The sequence below is a fragment of the Apiospora hydei genome, assembly GCF_038363865.1.
Source record: "Apiospora hydei strain CBS 114990 chromosome Unknown utg000006l_segment0_segment0, whole genome shotgun sequence".
Lineage (NCBI taxonomy): Eukaryota > Fungi > Ascomycota > Sordariomycetes > Amphisphaeriales > Apiosporaceae > Apiospora > Apiospora hydei.
Window position 1 is genome coordinate 5,351,698 of NW_027117365.1, and position 16,404 is coordinate 5,368,101.

Below are 16,404 nucleotides of genomic sequence, written 5' to 3' on the forward strand. Positions count from 1 at the left end.
GGAGTCGAACCATGAACGAAGCTTCGACGGCGCATTGAGCGCTCGCAATCATGACGGGCGACTTTCTGATGACCAACTCACAAAATCAAAGGGGACCGACCTAACCCCCGTCGTCGCGCAGCTTTTTCTCAGGTCGTCTAGAGTTGGGATGGTACGTGGAATGCATGGAATAAAATGCTGACCTGGAAAGGTGTGGACGAAACCAGGTTTTCGGTTGTGCATCTGGAGATATGATCTTAATCTGCCGCCTGCAGTGCCTCTCTCTTTCTGCCAGTGCTGCACACGTGGTAACCTAGATCCCAGCCCTCAACCACCGAGCCTCCAACCTTGGATTCGGTACGATACACGCACACGCACACGCACACGCCGCAGGCACGTAACAAAACGCCACCATCCACCACGTACAGTACTTGGTACCTGTCGCAGGGCGGCGCAGGACCCGACCCGACCCCTCCCGTGCGGGCGAGCGCAGATGGTCTTCTCCAATACCTAGTACATCTTGTACTCGTACTTAGGTGTATACATCAAGAAACACTGCTAGTGCCTCCTGCCACTTAGCTCGGCTCTAGTCCCGAGCTAGGGAGAAACGATGAAACCGTCACGCAGATTAGAGTTTGTTCCAGAGCTGTAACCGAACCGATGAGCACTGCCGGATACTTTTTCCACTGTACTACTAGTTCCTGCTGATTGTAGTACCATGGAGCCGGGTGTCTGTGTGCCTGTCTTTCTCTGTTCCTTGGCGTCCGTCTGTGTGTCTGTGTATGTGTATGCCGACGGTAGGCAGACTAGGCGAAAAGAAAACCCAGATGCGGGCAAGCGGACGGCCACCTCCTGCGCTCACCCTCCTGTCATTATTAGGTAGGTGCTGGTGGGCTCTCCGGAGGCACAGCAAACGCCCATCAAGGTAGTAGAACGAGCTATATAGGTTAGACGGGTCCACGGCTTGTCTGGCAGAAGCCCACACCTAGTGTTCGTCTCCCCAAAGTTGAAGGTGACCAAGAAAATGGTTTCCTCTGTCCGCTCATTCAACAACCCGCCATCTCCCCATCAACACGCCGTCGACGCCGCCGCCGCCGCCGCCGTCGCTGCTGTTCCTCGCCCTCGGTGACCGTAATATCTGAAGTCCGGCCCAGACTAGCCAATCCAATAGTCCGCCCGTCGACGACAGCATCGCCGTACACTATCCCGACGACATCCATCACCACCTCGAGCCATGGTCGCCATACCCATAATAGGCGCCCCCTACGTGCGCAGCCGGGACGCCTCCGTTTACGAAGACCAGGGCCCTCACCAGTCGGCGACGACCACAGCCCTGTTGGTGCTGGCTACCTTCTTCGTGTGCCTGCGCTTCTGGGCGAGATACCTCAAGTCGTTCGATTATGCCCTCGATGACTGGATGCTCATCGCGGCGCTGTTTATGACGTTTGTTACCGGCGGTCTCAACTATGGCAGTACGTTTTTCTTCTTCTTCTTCTTCTTTTCTTGCATCTCAACCGATCGACAACGAATCGAAAAAGAAGGTTATATGGTTCTGTGATGTGATGATGATGATGATGTAGAATAGTGGGCTGACTCTTGGTGAACCCCCCAAAAACAGTGATCGCCAATGGACTCGGCAAACACATGCAGGTGGTGTCGCAGGACAACCTGACCGAGTTCTTCAAGCTGCTGCTGGGCTTCGAGTGCGTCTACGTGACGGCCGTGATGCTGGTCAAGCTGTCGGTCCTCCAGATGTACCTGCGCATCTTCCCGTCGCGCAACTTCAAGTACACCTCGTGGGCCATCGGCGCCGTCGTCATCGGCTGGTGGATCTCCATCGTCCTCGTCTGCATCTTCCAGTGCACGCCCATCCCGAAGGCCTGGAACCCGAGCCTGCCGGGCCACTGCATCGACCTCAAGGCCTCCTTTGTGGGCAACGCGATTCCCAACATCGCCACCGACATCGCCATCCTCGCCATGCCCGTCGGCCAGGTCTGGCATCTGCAGGTCAACCTCACGCAGAAGCTCTCGCTCCTCTTCATGTTCTTGCTGGGCAGTTTGTAAGCAACGACGCCTCCTCGTTCCCAATTGCGGCCCGGCCTGCGTCTTCTGAACGGACAGTTGCTAACTCTCCTTCTTTCTCTCCAGCGTCCTCTTCGCAAGCATCTACCGCTTCACCACCATCATGCAGTGGCAAGTCGCAGACACGACCTGGACGCTCGCCGAAGCCTGCACCTGGTGCGTCGTCGAGAGCGCGTGCGGCGTCATCAGCGCCTGCCTGCCGACGCTGCGGCCGGTCATGACCAAAATATCCTCCCAGTGGGGGTCCCTGAACTCGTCGCGCAAGAACGGGACGCGGACGACGGGCGCGGGCAAGTCCGGGCTCCGGTCCGGCCTCGGCTTCGGCACCGAGTCACGCGCCGCCGCCGGCGAGACGGGGGCGGCTCGTCCAAGAACGGCAACAACAGCAAACTCGGCAACGGCAGCGGGCTGCGGTCCGGGCCCCGCTCGCACGGCTTCTCCAAGATGGACAGCGAGGACGGGCACTCGCTCGACGAGCTGCCGCTGCAGAAGAACGCGGGCGCGCCCGGGGGATCCAGGTCCAGAGCGACTACTCGGTGCATACGGAGCATCGGGGCTCGGACGAGGAGAGGGGGTATCATCATCACCACCACTAAGGTCCCGACTGGCCGCGTGGAAATACGACGGAAGAAAAAATAGAAAACGAGACGAAAGCGACTGCACAAAGACAGAACACACATAAAAGCATACATTGTACTAATATGGGCATGGGAAAGATACACACACTAACAGGGTGGCCGGCCGGGGTGACGGGGTGACGAAACTATGAAACTACGTCAATGTAGTACTAGATATACACATATAAATCTAATCATCAGCCAAACAAACACTTATGCACTCTGTCCTCATCCACTGTACAGTCGCCCACGAAGCTGTCGCTAAACAACAGCATGTATCGTGGGCTTTTCTGGCCTCAACCACTGTCGGATGCGCACCAGGCTAGCTAGCGCGAACGAAATACGCCCAACGCCACGGTCTAACTATCATTGCCTGTATTTTGCCCTGCTCACTGTCCCCGATAAGGTTTCGGAACAGGGCTGGTCACTCGGCATGCCACGTTTAGCTGCCGGCTTGGCGCCCTCGAGGACCCCTAGACGGCCTGCCGAGCCGAGGAAGCGAAGGCACAAGCAACTGAAGAAGCCTCAGAGAAACGGTTCAGTTATTCACGCCCGGCGAAGGGCTGGTAGCCGAAACCTCGACGGCAGTCGTTGTCACCAACAATCATTGACCTGCCCCCAATGCACCTGCATCGGCCGTGAGACGTCATCGTTAGCTGCGATGCGGAGGCGGTCCCCGATTCGGCGAATCGCCGCCGGCGTCGTCTTGACACGTCAGATCGGGGGACGGCGGGTATACATCGGCACTTTGTCAGAAACACTCCCTCGGGCTCACTTGCTCTGATGGGGTATGTGCTTGCTTACTACAGTAGATGGAACCACTCCCCCTGGCTGCCTGTTCTGGATAGGTATGTAGGGGGTGAGATACTTGGTAGCGATAGAGAGCAGATCCCAATGTTATTCAGGAAAGTATGAAATTGAGGCATTGAAGCCCCTAATGGAGTATGGAAGAAGAAGGTACAGACGGTACCTCCGTACACGTACACGAACGATCACTCACTCCCTTCTCCTTGGCGTGAAGTAGGCATGTCCACACACGGTGTTGGTGGGCAGGAAAACACCGCCTCCAGCAAGCTAAAAGTCGGCTAATCGCCAAATGGGAACCAGACCCTCGGGTACAATCAATATATAAAATTGAAATTTGCGCAGAAGCACGTGTTTATGGTTCGTGTGCTTCAGAAAAAAACCCATCGGGCCATTATAGCGTATAGGGTGGAGTGGACAAGCCGGGGGGCTGATCGGTAGTTTGCGGAGACGGGGCAACAAGATTGTGTTGGGAAAATTAGCAATAAACAATAAGAATAGAAAACCGAAAATTTTGGATTTAGTAAGCAGCAGAAGATCGACACTGCAAAAAACTGTGACTATCACCGAAACCCTGGTGTTGGACAGCCCGCCAGTCAGGGGAGCGTACACGTACGAACAATGATGACGACCCTTAATACCACTTTTCCCTTTCCTAGTCACGGTGCGGACGCCAGACCAGGGGTCTTTTCTCGGTTGGCGTTAGGCTGTCGGATTTGGGCCGGCTAGGGCAACGTCGCTACCGCGCCGCGATCAAACAAGGCGTTCGACCTCACCGACAGAGACGCTTCGCAGTGCCGACGCTGGGGGAAGGGCAAGCGGGCGTACATTTCTTAGCCGGGCATCCGCAGGTGGGGTTCCTGCCACCAGGCCGAGGCTTGATGGGCTGTCCCACGCTCCCGGCGTTGAAGATGGTGATCGGCAGCTCAGGCTGGACATACTAGTTAAGGCTAGGCTAGGAGAAAGGAGGAGAAAGAGAACACAAAAGGAGACATATCGTGAACATGAGGATTGGGTGGTATGTTTTGGCGTGTCAGGGATTCTTTTCTGGCGACGGAATGCCTCCGATGCGGGAAAAGACCTTTGTATTTTCATGTGAGTGGGATATCTCCTCTGGAACAAGCCAATCTGTTAACAGTAAGAGAACACCCCTCTCGTAGACGATTCTGTGCATCCAGGTATCCTTGCATGGTTCCAGGAGCCCAAGATATGTAGGCAAATTCCTACAAGTCCTTCACGTCCACTTACTCGGGCTGCTTACATGGGCATACCCATAAATCTACTAAAAGAAAAAACCTCCATGCGTGAGTATGTGTGTATTCGTATCTACACCGGCAGGCGTAACACCAGACTACAAAGGGGTGTCACTAAGGTGTACACGAAAAAGGGCCCCTACAAGGGAAAACTCGAACGCGACGGTGGTGGAAAAGCCCCGACCCCAGATGGTTTTGACAAGACATATACCAATTCAACTAGCTCATACCTACAAACTTAGGCAACGTGATCTACTACTGGAACAATAGCAACACCACTAAGATTTCTTTATTCACCACGCATAACTTGAGCAGAAGTGGCCTGGCCGCGTCCGAGTGGCTGGCTGTGCTCGGCTATTCAGAAGTAACTCTAAGATGTGGAAACCAGCAGCCACTATCCAAGAAAGATATCGATATTCTCTATGTAGCTACACGATTCAAACCCCGACATGTATGCCAAATTTTGCATAATCAAAGTGCTCCAAACTGTGCGTCATCTCCGCCCAACCATCGTCCACCTCCCCCAACTGCCCCTCGCCGTCCCCAATCTCCACCATCCCGGTCCTGCCGGCCAGCACCCTCTCCTCCCTCCCGCGGTACTCGACCACCATGTCCGGGTGCGGCACCCAGACCACCCGCATGCCCGCCCGCCGCCCGGCCTCGACGCCGACCACGCTGTCCTCGAACACGAGGCACTCGCCGGGCAGGATGGGCTCCTCGCCAGACGCCTCGGCCGTCGCGTTTAGGGTCTGCAGCGCGACTTGGTAGATATCCGGCGCCGGCTTCCCGCGGTGGCCGCTGCCCTTGGTGGGGGAGCCGCGGGTCGTCGCCGAGGACCCTGTGCTCGGGCGGGAAGAAGCCGAGGACCCTGTGCTCGGGCGGGAAGAAGCCGAGGAGCTTCTGCGTTTCCGGCGATAGCGAGGTCTTGAGGGCGTAGTTCTGTGCAGTCGTCCCAGACGCCAACGCCAGCTTGATTTTCTGCTTGTTGTCTTTGGCTCCTGCTCCCTCCCCAGTAGAAGTAGTAGTAGGTCTAGCAGCAGCAGCAGAAGAAGAGAAGGCTCGGCTGAGTGTTGTTATTAGTGTTTCCGCCCCGGGCAGCGGGGCGCAGTTCGGGAAATTCCGCCGGAACTCCTCCTTGGACTCCCGGGCCCACTGCTCGCGGGAGATGGGCAGGCGGGCCCAGCCGTGGAAGGCGTCGCTGTTGGAGGAGTTGGCGATGCCCATGAGCTGGGCGCGGATCGCCCGCGTCATGGGCGGTCTGTCATACTTGGCCAGGAGACCGTTGATGGACGTGGTGATGATGTCCTCGGTGTTGATGAGGAGGCCGTCGAGGTCGAAGATGCAGGCGCGGATTGCGGGGAAGCTGGGGGTTTCGTTTCATCAGCAATAATTTGGGTGACTCGCATCGGAGATCCGGTAGGGAACAAACTGACTCTGGTTTGGTATTAGCCATGGTCATTAACTCTGCTTATGCATGCGTGGCTCGGGGCTTATGCAGGAACGGTGCTTCGTGGCTGGCGCTGCTGCGGTTGGAGGCAGCTGATGTGGAGGGAAGGGCGTTAATTCGGGCGCAATCTTGTCCCCGGGCGCATGCGGCTAACCTTACGACGGAGCGCTATCATGTTTCCAGCTATCTGGTTGACCAATTACGTTACACAGCTCGACAGAAACAAGCTCCACTAGGGACTTTAGGCTTGATACTCTATCTCCTATATCCGCCTTGTATCATCGAGGCACCTATGTCTTTGAAATAAACATTTCTGGCTGTTTCATGTTGTCGTTAGGTGTCTCTCCAGAAGGCTGCATACATGCAAGAAAAATAATATGATCCAGATAAGCCATCCTGGAAGCGTGCTGCAGGTCAGCTGCAGGTCAGCTGCAGGTCACTTCAAGAGATTGTGCCATGCATGGGACGCCGTGGAATGCCAGCATGTCTCGGGGCTTCTCGATAAGTTGTGTCACTCACACTGGAACGGCTGATAGGCTGAACCCGCACCTCCTCCATGCACCTTTCCGAGTTCCCTTATCGGTCCAATCATATACCCAACGTAAAAACAACAGAAGGACCCAATAGTTTGGTGTTAGCAGCATTAAATAATAGCCGGGGGCTAATAATATTGAGGTGGCTTTCATTTTCAGAGACAATGAGGCTCTGCGGGCGATGACAGATATGTTGTTTTGAGGTGCCTCTAGCGAAAGAGAGAGATACGACTGCCTGTGTATCAGGTACATTGTTAGATGAAAAGATGCATCCCCCTTCCGGGGTGAGTTCCATTTGGAACCCCTGATTTCTATTTGTTCCCAGCTGTTCTTTTCTGCTTAGCTGAGCCAACGTTGTTACGAAAGTGAGGAAGGGAAACAAAATCACAGTGTATTCCGTTGCGATCGTTGCGGCATGAGTCGCCCATCACTTGTGGGCAGCTTCTTGTTCGCGGCGTTCACCGCTGCCGCCACGGGCTTCAACCAGTGTCGGCGGGGTGTTGAACAGCAGCTCGCGAACGACAACGGGTCCATCCCCGACTGGGCTATCTAAACCGGCCCCCTGGACAACTTCCATGGCACAGGTGCCGAACGGCCGCCATCACGATGACCTTATGGAACATCATCACCATTCACCAGTGCGCGACCAAGGTGCCCCAGTTCGAGATCCACGACGAGCGCGACACCGCATCGAGAACGCCCTCTACATCCTCAGCTGCCTCAACCAGGACGAGTACCCGAAGCACAAGGAGAAGCAAGACAAGCGGCGCAACACGGCGCTGCTGCGCGGGGTCCTCTACCTGTATGTCCGACGAGACGACGACGATAAGCTCACCGAGGAGCGACTCTACAAGCTGCAGAACTACAACGAGCACCTCGACTTCCAGCAGCGGCTGCAGCGGCGCAAGGGCGTCTATCCGGTCTACACCAGTATCCTCTGGTTCGTCATGTCCTTCACCTCCTCCATCGTCATTTCCTTCGCTGCCCTGGGCGACAACTCGACCGCGCACTCCCTCGCGCTGGGCCTACTGCTTTCCCGAGTGCCCGTCATCGTCTTCGCGTCCGTCGTGGACCGCAACCCGACGTCCGCCACGCGGTGCAATGCAAGAACCTGATCGAGCGCTGGCTCTTGGATATCGACCGGCTGTTCGAACAACGACAGCCAGGCTAGACGCCGTACTTGCGCGCCCGCCGCGACGGCGGCCACCAAAACGCCCCGAGGGCCGGCGCGGACGCCAAGGAGGACCACGACATCGGCGAGTTCCTGGGCTAGGCTCCGCCGCCGGTCTGCGCTACTACGGCGTGACCGACACGGTGCTACGTCGCGAACCTCCAAAAGGAGGCGGGCAGCCTGCCCCTGTCCGACCTGCGCGCCGGCGCGAGGCAGCACGCCCGGTTCCGGACGGTCCCCGTGCGGCGTAGCCCTGGGGCTGGGTCGCCGCCTGGCTCGCGGCGCAGTTCATCGGGCTTTTTGGGGGCGCCGCTCCGTCGCCTACCTGGCGTGGTGATGGTGCTGCATGTGCTCCCCTGATGGGTGCTCCTCGGCGTGCAGCAGGAGCCGCTGCGCGTCGGATCCGGCGCGCCATGGTGGGTTAGATACTGAGACGGAGTTTATCAGTTTACATGCTAGACATATACCAACAAAAAGTGCGTGTTGTTGGAAGGAAGCACCCATTGCTTCAACTATGACATACGTGTAAGCACCGAAACAGACTGCGTAGATGCAGATTATCAAAGGCCGTTTTTGATGAATAAGAGAAGTAGAGAAAAAGGAAAGCCCAGATTTGGTGTTCAGGATATAGAACCGCATGGCGGCAAAATATGCAACAAGAAAAGAGTGATCATTCAATACCAGAGGCAGGTGATCTTGCGAATAGGAAAACAAAAAGATAACTTCCGATGCGGGGAATCGAACCCCGGGCTAGACGGTGAGAGCGTCTAATGTTAACCACTACACCACATCGGACTTCGGGAGCGAATTTGTTCGAGATGAAAATATAGCGTTTAACATCCACTATGACTCAAGCCATGTGGAGATCAGGCTTGTCTATATGTAGTTATGTATGAGTAGGCTACATACCAAGGTAGGTGCCGACCACACCCCATGCACTCTAAGCACCCCCATCCATGCCCCAAATCTCCATCCATCCCTTCTCATCCCTCTCCAGCGGCGCCCTCGACCGGCCAAACCGCGCCGCCTCCCCCGTATTCGCCTCGGGCAGGCAGACCCACTCCCTTACGCACTCCGGGATCTCCTCGCGGACGTGGCTAATACAGATCAAAGCCTGCTCGTCCGTGAGCCCACCAACCTGCACCTCGCCGCGCCGGGCCACCTCGCTCTCGACCACGGCCTCGGACCCGTCGTCGCGCGTCACGTACGCCTTGCGCTCGCCGTGCTCCAGGAACAGCAGGCACTTGTTGCGGACCCCGTCGTCCATGCCGCTGCAGGCCTCGTCCAGAACGACAATATCTGGGTTCTTGATGGTGGCGCGCAGGAAGAGGGCGATGCGCTGCGCCGAGAAGGAGAGTTCGCCGAACATGTAGTGGTCCGCCCACTTCAGGTCTCTGCTGCTGCTGCCGGATGATGATGATGATGATGATAATGATGCGGATGCTGCGGCGGCAGTGAAGCTCGGGTTGAGCTCCGCTTCGAACCACCGAAGGACGGCGTCCACCTTCTTCCCGCTCTGGCTATCCAGCTTGGCCTTTGATCGGAACGTATCGGCCCAGGCGTTCTCCAGGACCTGGCGCACTGTCAGACTTCGAGGCATGAGTTGGTGGATCTCGGGGCTAGAGTGGCCAATGCGGGATTGGATATCCCAGATGGTCAGGGGCAACTTCCCCGAACCTGGCTCCGGCAATCGGCTTCTGCCAAACAGCCTGATCGGCAGCGAGTAAGTCTGGGGATGATCCGAGCAGATGAGCGACAAGATGGTCGTCTTCCCCGAACCGTTGGGTCCAAAGATGCCCCAGCGCTCGCCTCTCCGGACAGTCCAAACAAGGCCGTCCTTCTCCTGGCCGTCGACATCTTGCTTCCAGTTGCCGAGCACCACCTTGTCGTTGTAAGCAACGCGGCATCCGTCCATCTCCACCAGAGGCTCTCCTAAATATTTCCGTGGCTCATTTTCCTGAAACGACGTTGACTCGGCCGTCTCCGGTTCCACCTCCTCCATCAACGTCTTGCCCGAGATTCCCTTGGCCGTCAATACCTTGCCTACATGAACCAGGTTATGGACCGCCATCTTGCTATCCTCCTTGGCCGCCCCGCTGGACACGCCCTTCACATACGCCCTCAACTGATCCAGCACCTCCTCCTTCCGCCCCATCGCCCCAACCTGGCAGTCCGCGCGCAAGTACAGCAGATGCGTAATCCACTCCGGCACCGGATCCTGCGGCCGCGCCGTCAGCACCAGCCTTGGACTCGCCGCCGCCGCCATCTCGCGCAGCAGCGGGCTCAGCCCCGCCACCGTGGGCGGGTCCAGCCCCATGAACGGCTCGTCGAGCAGCAGCACCTTGGGCTTGTTCAGCAGGGCGCGCGCGATCCGCGCCCGGCGGCCCTGGCCGTTGCTCAGCGAGGTGACGGGCAGCTCCATCAGCGGCGTGAGCCGGAGGTCGCGCACGACGCGCTCGAAGTGCGCCCGGTCGTTGGGCTGGTCCCGCTTCTCGAGCGCGTTGAGCTCCGTGTTGCCCAGCAGGAAGTCGCGCAGGGAGAAGTCGGTGATCTCCCGCTTCGACTCGTAGCGGGCGGCGAGGTAGGCGGCGGCCGTGGGACCGCCGCCGAGCGCATCGCCGTCGTTGAAGCCGACGTACTGGATCATCTGGTCCGGCAGCCGGGACGGCCGCGATCCGGTGCTGTTGGCATCCTCGCCATTCGGGTGGTAGCTGAAACTCCGCGACCTGGTCGGGTCACAGAAAAGCCGACCTCTCAGAAGATTGAGGAACGTGGTCTTCCCACTGAGCGAGGGCCCGACCACATACCAATGAGTCGGGGGATCAACCGCCGCGGGGATGGAGAAGTTCAAGTTGGTGAAGAGCGGCGGGTTGGGATGCAGGCTCGAGGAGCCGGGAAAGGTGCGGTAGAAGGTGCCATTGGTGATGTTCACGATGGGCGGGAGGGATCTGGGGGTCGCATTCTGTCAATCCGGTCATCTCAAGATGTGTGTCCTCGAGCTGGCCCTTTTTTTCCGATTTATTTTCCCATAATTGCTTGTATGGAAGCAAGTTAGCTAAAGCTATATCAGAACATGAGCAAGTGAGCTGATGCTGCGACTTGTGAGTAATGGAGCTCCTGACGTCGGCGGGTCGGAAATAGCGGACCCTGAACTCAAGTATGCATCTAATGAGTCTTGATGAATTTAACGAAGCCTCAGCGCGCAAGGGCCAGGCAAGGCTACGCCAGCTCTCAGGTACCTTTCACGGGGGCTCTCGGGCTCCCAGCGGTTTAGGCGGTACCGAACTGAGGTCCTGAGGTCAGCTACGCAAACACCATCGTAGCCTGGCCCGCAAGCTGTACGCAACGCAACCACCACCGAAGCTCAGGCACAGCACAGCTTAACCTTTGGCTGCTCCAACCAAACCACCAACTCATCCATCATCAACCACCACCGACTTTCCACTCCCTCGCCCTCGGCATCTTTTCCCACCACAAATCACAGCGACTTGACCAGCCGGGTGTTTTGACAAGTGCATCGTCAATCAATCGATTTTCACAAGGGACAAACAACATTCGCGGATATCACCCCTCGTCACACATCCAAACCGCCATCATGGTAAGCATCCCCAAGTCCCAATATCACCACCATCAAACCACCACAACCACATATCGATACCTCCCCTTCGCACCTCCCTCTCTCCTCCCCAAACTCAATAGCTTACTAACCCTCCCTCCAGTCCATGCGCATAGTCCCCGCCGGCGACCACGCCACCACCTACACCCACCACCTCCGCACCCCCGGCGCCCCTTCCGCGCCCGGTTTGTACGACACCCTCCGCAACGGCGTCGGCGCCACTCCCTATCCACCGTGACCGCCGACTCGGACCCGGTAACCTCGCGCCACCCCCTCGAGTCCCGCCTCAAGGCCTGGGAGGCCACCCAGGAGGCCGTCCGCATGGAGTCCCTGCGCAAGACCTTCGGCATCGCCGAGCCCATCCGCCGCGGCATGGAGCTCAAGACGGTCCGCGACGGCGAGTGGCGCCCCCTCGCCCTCGGAGGCAGCGTTGGTGGTAGCAGCGTGCACGAGGACATCCTGCGCGGACGCGAGAGCCATATCGACTGGGAGGACGTCTTTACCGGCGAGGAGCAGACGGCCGGTGGCGTCATTGGCATTCACGACGAGATGGAGCGCAAGCTGAAGATCTAGAGAGAATGGGCAATAGATGGGCAAAAGGCAAGCAGGAGTGGCATGATTGATGAAGAACCAAATCAGTGCGGTGATGACCAAAGAGGTCTCCCGGGCTACAGACATGATTTTAGATTGGGGACGAAGGGTGATTGATAGGCGTCACAAGAACCCTCCTATCTACCTGATTATCAGGCTAGTCTAGACATCTCAGAATCAGCAGCTGAGATTCCCATCAGTTCCTCTCCATCTGTCTAGCTCCAAGAGCTTTACAATTATTCCTTGGGCCCGTTTTCCGCAACAGCAGCATTCCAAGTGTACGATAGTGGTCTCGCAAGTGAATCGACGCGGCTACGGCATGCAGACAAACTCAAGCCAACAAACATTATAAATGGCACAACATCAAGGTCAGACAAAATGCAGTCTTTGATTGGTCAGAGGGAGAAACAGTGTGGCAGAATGATACCCTTCTATTCATGCCAAGTCCCAACGCTATACACAGATCCCTTCCATATCCATACATACCCGCTCCAAGTTTACTCTCTATGCTAATAGTGAAAAGAGAGGGGGGGAGCGAGAGCCGCAAAGACTGCGAGAGTCTGAATTACAAACACGAGTAGTACGCTGTTTCCCAATGGTGACCCGTCCCGTGGGTTCCATCTTTTTCTACAAACAACATCCCGTCCCAACACCTGATCGCCTGGTTGTGTGTATGAAAAGCCAAATGGAAAGTGAAATGGGGGTGGGGTGGTATGGGCCATCGCTTTATGTGCCTCATTGCAAGACCACAGCTCCTGTGTCCCCGCTGCACCACAGCGGCCTCCCTGAAATGCAATGTCCAATGTCGATGAAGAAATGTATGTGGGTATTCGGGGGTGAGGAGAGGCCCGTTCAAGAATGTATCTTTGGCGAGAGTGAAAAAGAAGATGGTTCGACGACCGAATAGAAACACTCGGTCGAGGTAAGTCGGCCAGAATGCCAAACTCTTGGTCTGGACAAGCGGACCAGGTCGGAACAGAGTGGGTGGCAGTATAGGTCCATTCTCCGAAGGGCCTCCCGGTGAGTCGTGATGGGTATAGTCTCGTAGCATCCTTTGCGACGAGATGGTGCATTCGATCATAGCACAATACAGCAGCAGCCTGCCTCATTGTTGTCGGGCCCGGCTTCCTTGGCGCCCTTCGCCGCTCCCCCTTCCTCCTCTGTCTCTTGCGGTTTTACCGTCATATGAACCACATTGGGTGCTTCTAAGCTAAATCCGTAACCTGTGGCGAAAATGGGGCATTAGTAACGTCTCTCGGTAGATTTGGCAAGCAATCTTCGCAGAGCAAGTGCTGAATGGCTGGGAGGACAGAGGAGGAGAAAAGGAAGGGGGAACGGGTAATACTCACTTTGCAGAGTTGCCTTATCGTCCAGCATTTTGCCCAGCCTGATAAGTCTAATGCTAGCTGGCTCTCTAGGGGCCGTCTCCCACTCTCTCCGCCATTCCCTCAGGATTAACTCTTTGAGCGAGTAGACGGTAATGCTGAGGATGTCCATCTTCCCGTCCACGGTCACTCCCGGCACGTTGACGTTCCTCTTAGTCAAGTACCTCTCCGTGATCTTGAAGGGGTGCCGCGAGCTCGCCGCCGTCGATATCAGCAGGATCTCCACCACCATGTCGCCCTTGGCGGCCGGCTCCTCGGACGGCGTGTGGCCAAGGGTCAAGGGATCCTCGCGGGCGGGCGCCTTGCCTTTTGACTGCGTCGTGGCTGATGTGGTCTCTTCTCCTTCTGCGGGCGTGGCGGGCGTTGCGGTATTTTGGGATGATGACTGTGCTGCGGACGGTGTCTCTTGGGCACCACCGGCGGCCGGTTGTACTGGATTGCTGGCCAAAGGCTCCGGGAGCGGCGCCACGGGATAGTCCTCTTGGTAGGCGGGCTTGAGCGTCAAGTCCTCCATCTCTACGGCTCCCTCCAACTTAGGGGGCAGTGTGCCAGACGGGGCGGCGGCTTGTGGTTCTTCGGGCTGCTTGTCTTTCGACCGGGATGTGGAAGAGGTAGACTCGGCCATGACTGCGGTTGGTTTGGCACGAATGCCCGGAATGCTGCGTCGGGATTTGCTCGGGTTGGCGGGATCAATGGGGAAGATGCGAGCGACTGTCTTTCGGCAGGTACGATTACGATGCTGGAGTCGATACGAAATGTCGCGAAGTCAATGAACGTCGGGCGATGCGACGATGGCACGCCGAGAAAGGAGAAATGAAGAATGAGAAAAGAAGCCGGGTAGCGATGGAGTCGGTCGGCTGAATTAATTATATGTACAAATGGGAAAAAAACGCGGTACTGTGACTTAAAGTGGCGATATGGTTCGTGGGATGTCAAAGAGATGCCGGACGTCGAAGGAGAAGCGAGAAAGCAGTTGTTGAATGGACGGACGGGAATGGGAGTGGACTGGACGGGAATATGGGAAGTTCCAAGTCTTCGCAAAGGCCCGGGTTTAGAGAGACATTGAATTGGAACAACAATAAGCAGAGAGCAGGAGCAGGGGCGGATTGGAATTGGGCGATGCTGATTCCAGTTTAGTGAGAGGAAGGTGCACGTGGACGCGACTGGGGGGAGACGAGGAATTGCGCTGGTTGGCGCTGGTTGCTGGTTGCTGGTGCGTCTCCTACAGTACCAATGTACCGAAAGATAGGCGTCGAAGTGCTGCAAGTGCTGCAAGTGCTGCTACTGGAACTGGGAAAGTGGTGCTCCAGCTCCGTCCGAACTTGCCAGTTACTGGGCCACTGATGCTTTAAGCCCCTGGCATGGAGTACTGCACAGGCTGGAGGTAATCGCCGTGCCTGGTCGGATCCAATCGCGGCCGATCGGAAAGGGCAATGGGGATTTCTTAGGCAATGCACCGAGGTTGAAGAGTTACATGTAGGCACCTCGATTATTCATCGTTTGTTATGTTGCGTCAACTGGAAAGCAAAGCAAGGCGACAGTCGGGCAAGAGAGAGATCCAAAAAGGCACTTGATCACAAATTACGACAGGAGGATCGATCCAGTTGCAAAGTGGGCAAGATCCAGTCCGGCCAACTCCAGTTCCCAATCCCCGTCCCACAGTCCAATCGGGCAGTCTCCAAAAATAATTTGGCGGCTGACTGACTGCGAAACTGACAGGATTGTCTGACAAGCTTGACCTCCGAGACAGCGAGAGACTGACAGATAGACTGACAGATAGACAGACAGATAAACAAAAAATACGGCGACACCGAGCAGACAGACGGGACGGACGAGGCAGGCAGTGCAGGCAGTAATTGGAAGAAGCAAGCAAGGCGATTCAAGCATCAAGCAGGTCCAAAATATGTCGTTTTTAATCAATCATGTAAATCGCAATGGCAGGCAGAGGCAGGCAGGCAAGCAAGCGACAAGGTCGGGGATGGGAGAAGTAAATGGCAGGACCTGTTTCATGTTTCCTGCTCTTGAACCTTACTTGGCTGCTTGCTGAGTGCTGAGTGCTGAGATGCCTGAACGAGCGAGCAGCTACTCAGCCTGGAAGGAAGTGGCCGGCCCACTCACTGTCCAGTGCCCACTGCCCGCTGCCCACTGCCCTGCATGTGCGTGCTTGCTGGAATTGTTTTAGGCGGGCGCGCTCGAACTTTAGCATGTTTAGCGGAGAGAGCAGTTCACTGATTCGAGCAGGGCAGCGGCTAGGCACCGTAACGGCTTAGTGGCCATTGGGGCCAAGCTCTGGGCATGGGGAAATCGGCGAGGGGGGAGACGGCATTTCTGGGCAGCATCCTGGTGCTGGCCAAACATTTCTGGGCCCTCTTTCCCCCTCAAAGCCCCAAAGCCCCAGAAGCCCCAGAAGCCTGGAGACTGGGGAGAGAGAGAGAGAGAGAGGGAGAGAGCGGAGTCAGGATAGAGAAACATGACCTCAGGTTCCCAGTGCAATGCATTGCCGATAATGGGGTAGCATGGAGCACTTCTCACACACCCATCTCGTTCGTCAATGATACACACGATATGGAATCAATGAGCCGTACTTGGCCCGAAGTAGCCTGGCTTGGCAGGTCCCTGTTAAACTGTCATCATCACGACGCAACCACCTCGGTTCAGACGCCTTCTAGACCGCCGCGAATCGTGATAGGCCCTTCCGCTTTCTAACGTCTAATGCCCGCCCTATCCACTACGGGTTCGCGGCACCGGTCGGGCTCGCGATCCCATATGTATTTCCTCATCATTGTTCCCGGTAGGTGAAGTAGACTTCCTGACTCCGGACGAGCAGTCGACAGTGCAAAGGTTGGCTACCTACATACTTGAGGAAGGTGGCTTCATCCCCGTCAGCAGCAGCAGCAGCAGCCGAGTATCCGACTTTCCCCAACAA

At 56.7% G+C, this 16,404-nt stretch overlaps 7 protein-coding genes across 7 annotated transcripts; 3 read left to right on the forward strand and 4 right to left on the reverse strand.

Annotated features, from left to right (window-relative positions):
• Nucleotides 1-1,213: 1,213 nt before the first annotated feature.
• PG997_008942 (uncharacterized protein) lies at nt 1,214-2,743 on the forward strand (the record flags this gene model as incomplete). The annotated part of the gene is made up of 3 exons (XM_066813257.1): nt 1,214-1,451; nt 1,598-2,039; nt 2,128-2,743. The coding sequence occupies 3 exons, from the start codon at nt 1,214-1,216 to the stop codon at nt 2,741-2,743; spliced, it is 1,296 nt and encodes a 431-aa protein (XP_066668599.1).
• A 2,429-nt stretch (nt 2,744-5,172) lies between these two features.
• On the reverse strand, nt 5,173-6,188 carry PG997_008943 (uncharacterized protein; the record flags this gene model as incomplete). The annotated part of the gene is made up of 3 exons (XM_066813258.1): nt 5,173-5,538; nt 5,573-6,098; nt 6,169-6,188. The coding sequence occupies 3 exons, from the start codon at nt 6,186-6,188 to the stop codon at nt 5,173-5,175; spliced, it is 912 nt and encodes a 303-aa protein (XP_066668600.1).
• A 1,102-nt stretch (nt 6,189-7,290) lies between these two features.
• Nucleotides 7,291-7,830, forward strand: PG997_008944 (uncharacterized protein; the record flags this gene model as incomplete). Its single annotated transcript, XM_066813259.1, has 1 exon — nt 7,291-7,830. The coding sequence occupies one exon, from the start codon at nt 7,291-7,293 to the stop codon at nt 7,828-7,830; it is 540 nt and encodes a 179-aa protein (XP_066668601.1).
• A 180-nt stretch (nt 7,831-8,010) lies between these two features.
• Nucleotides 8,011-8,301, reverse strand: PG997_008945 (uncharacterized protein; the record flags this gene model as incomplete). The annotated part of the gene is made up of 1 exon (XM_066813260.1): nt 8,011-8,301. One exon carries the CDS (start codon nt 8,299-8,301, stop codon nt 8,011-8,013), a length of 291 nt encoding a protein of 96 aa, XP_066668602.1.
• A 525-nt stretch (nt 8,302-8,826) lies between these two features.
• PG997_008946 (ABC transporter) lies at nt 8,827-11,204 on the reverse strand (the record flags this gene model as incomplete). Its single annotated transcript, XM_066813261.1, has 2 exons — nt 8,827-10,834; nt 11,194-11,204. 2 exons carry the CDS (start codon nt 11,202-11,204, stop codon nt 8,827-8,829), a joined length of 2,019 nt encoding a protein of 672 aa, XP_066668603.1.
• A 277-nt stretch (nt 11,205-11,481) lies between these two features.
• Nucleotides 11,482-12,075, forward strand: PG997_008947 (proteasome maturation factor UMP1; the record flags this gene model as incomplete). The annotated part of the gene is made up of 3 exons (XM_066813262.1): nt 11,482-11,484; nt 11,606-11,713; nt 11,782-12,075. The coding sequence occupies 3 exons, from the start codon at nt 11,482-11,484 to the stop codon at nt 12,073-12,075; spliced, it is 405 nt and encodes a 134-aa protein (XP_066668604.1).
• A 1,095-nt stretch (nt 12,076-13,170) lies between these two features.
• Nucleotides 13,171-14,103, reverse strand: PG997_008948 (uncharacterized protein; the record flags this gene model as incomplete). Its single annotated transcript, XM_066813263.1, has 2 exons — nt 13,171-13,316; nt 13,443-14,103. 2 exons carry the CDS (start codon nt 14,101-14,103, stop codon nt 13,171-13,173), a joined length of 807 nt encoding a protein of 268 aa, XP_066668605.1.
• Nucleotides 14,104-16,404: the final 2,301 nt, after the last annotated feature.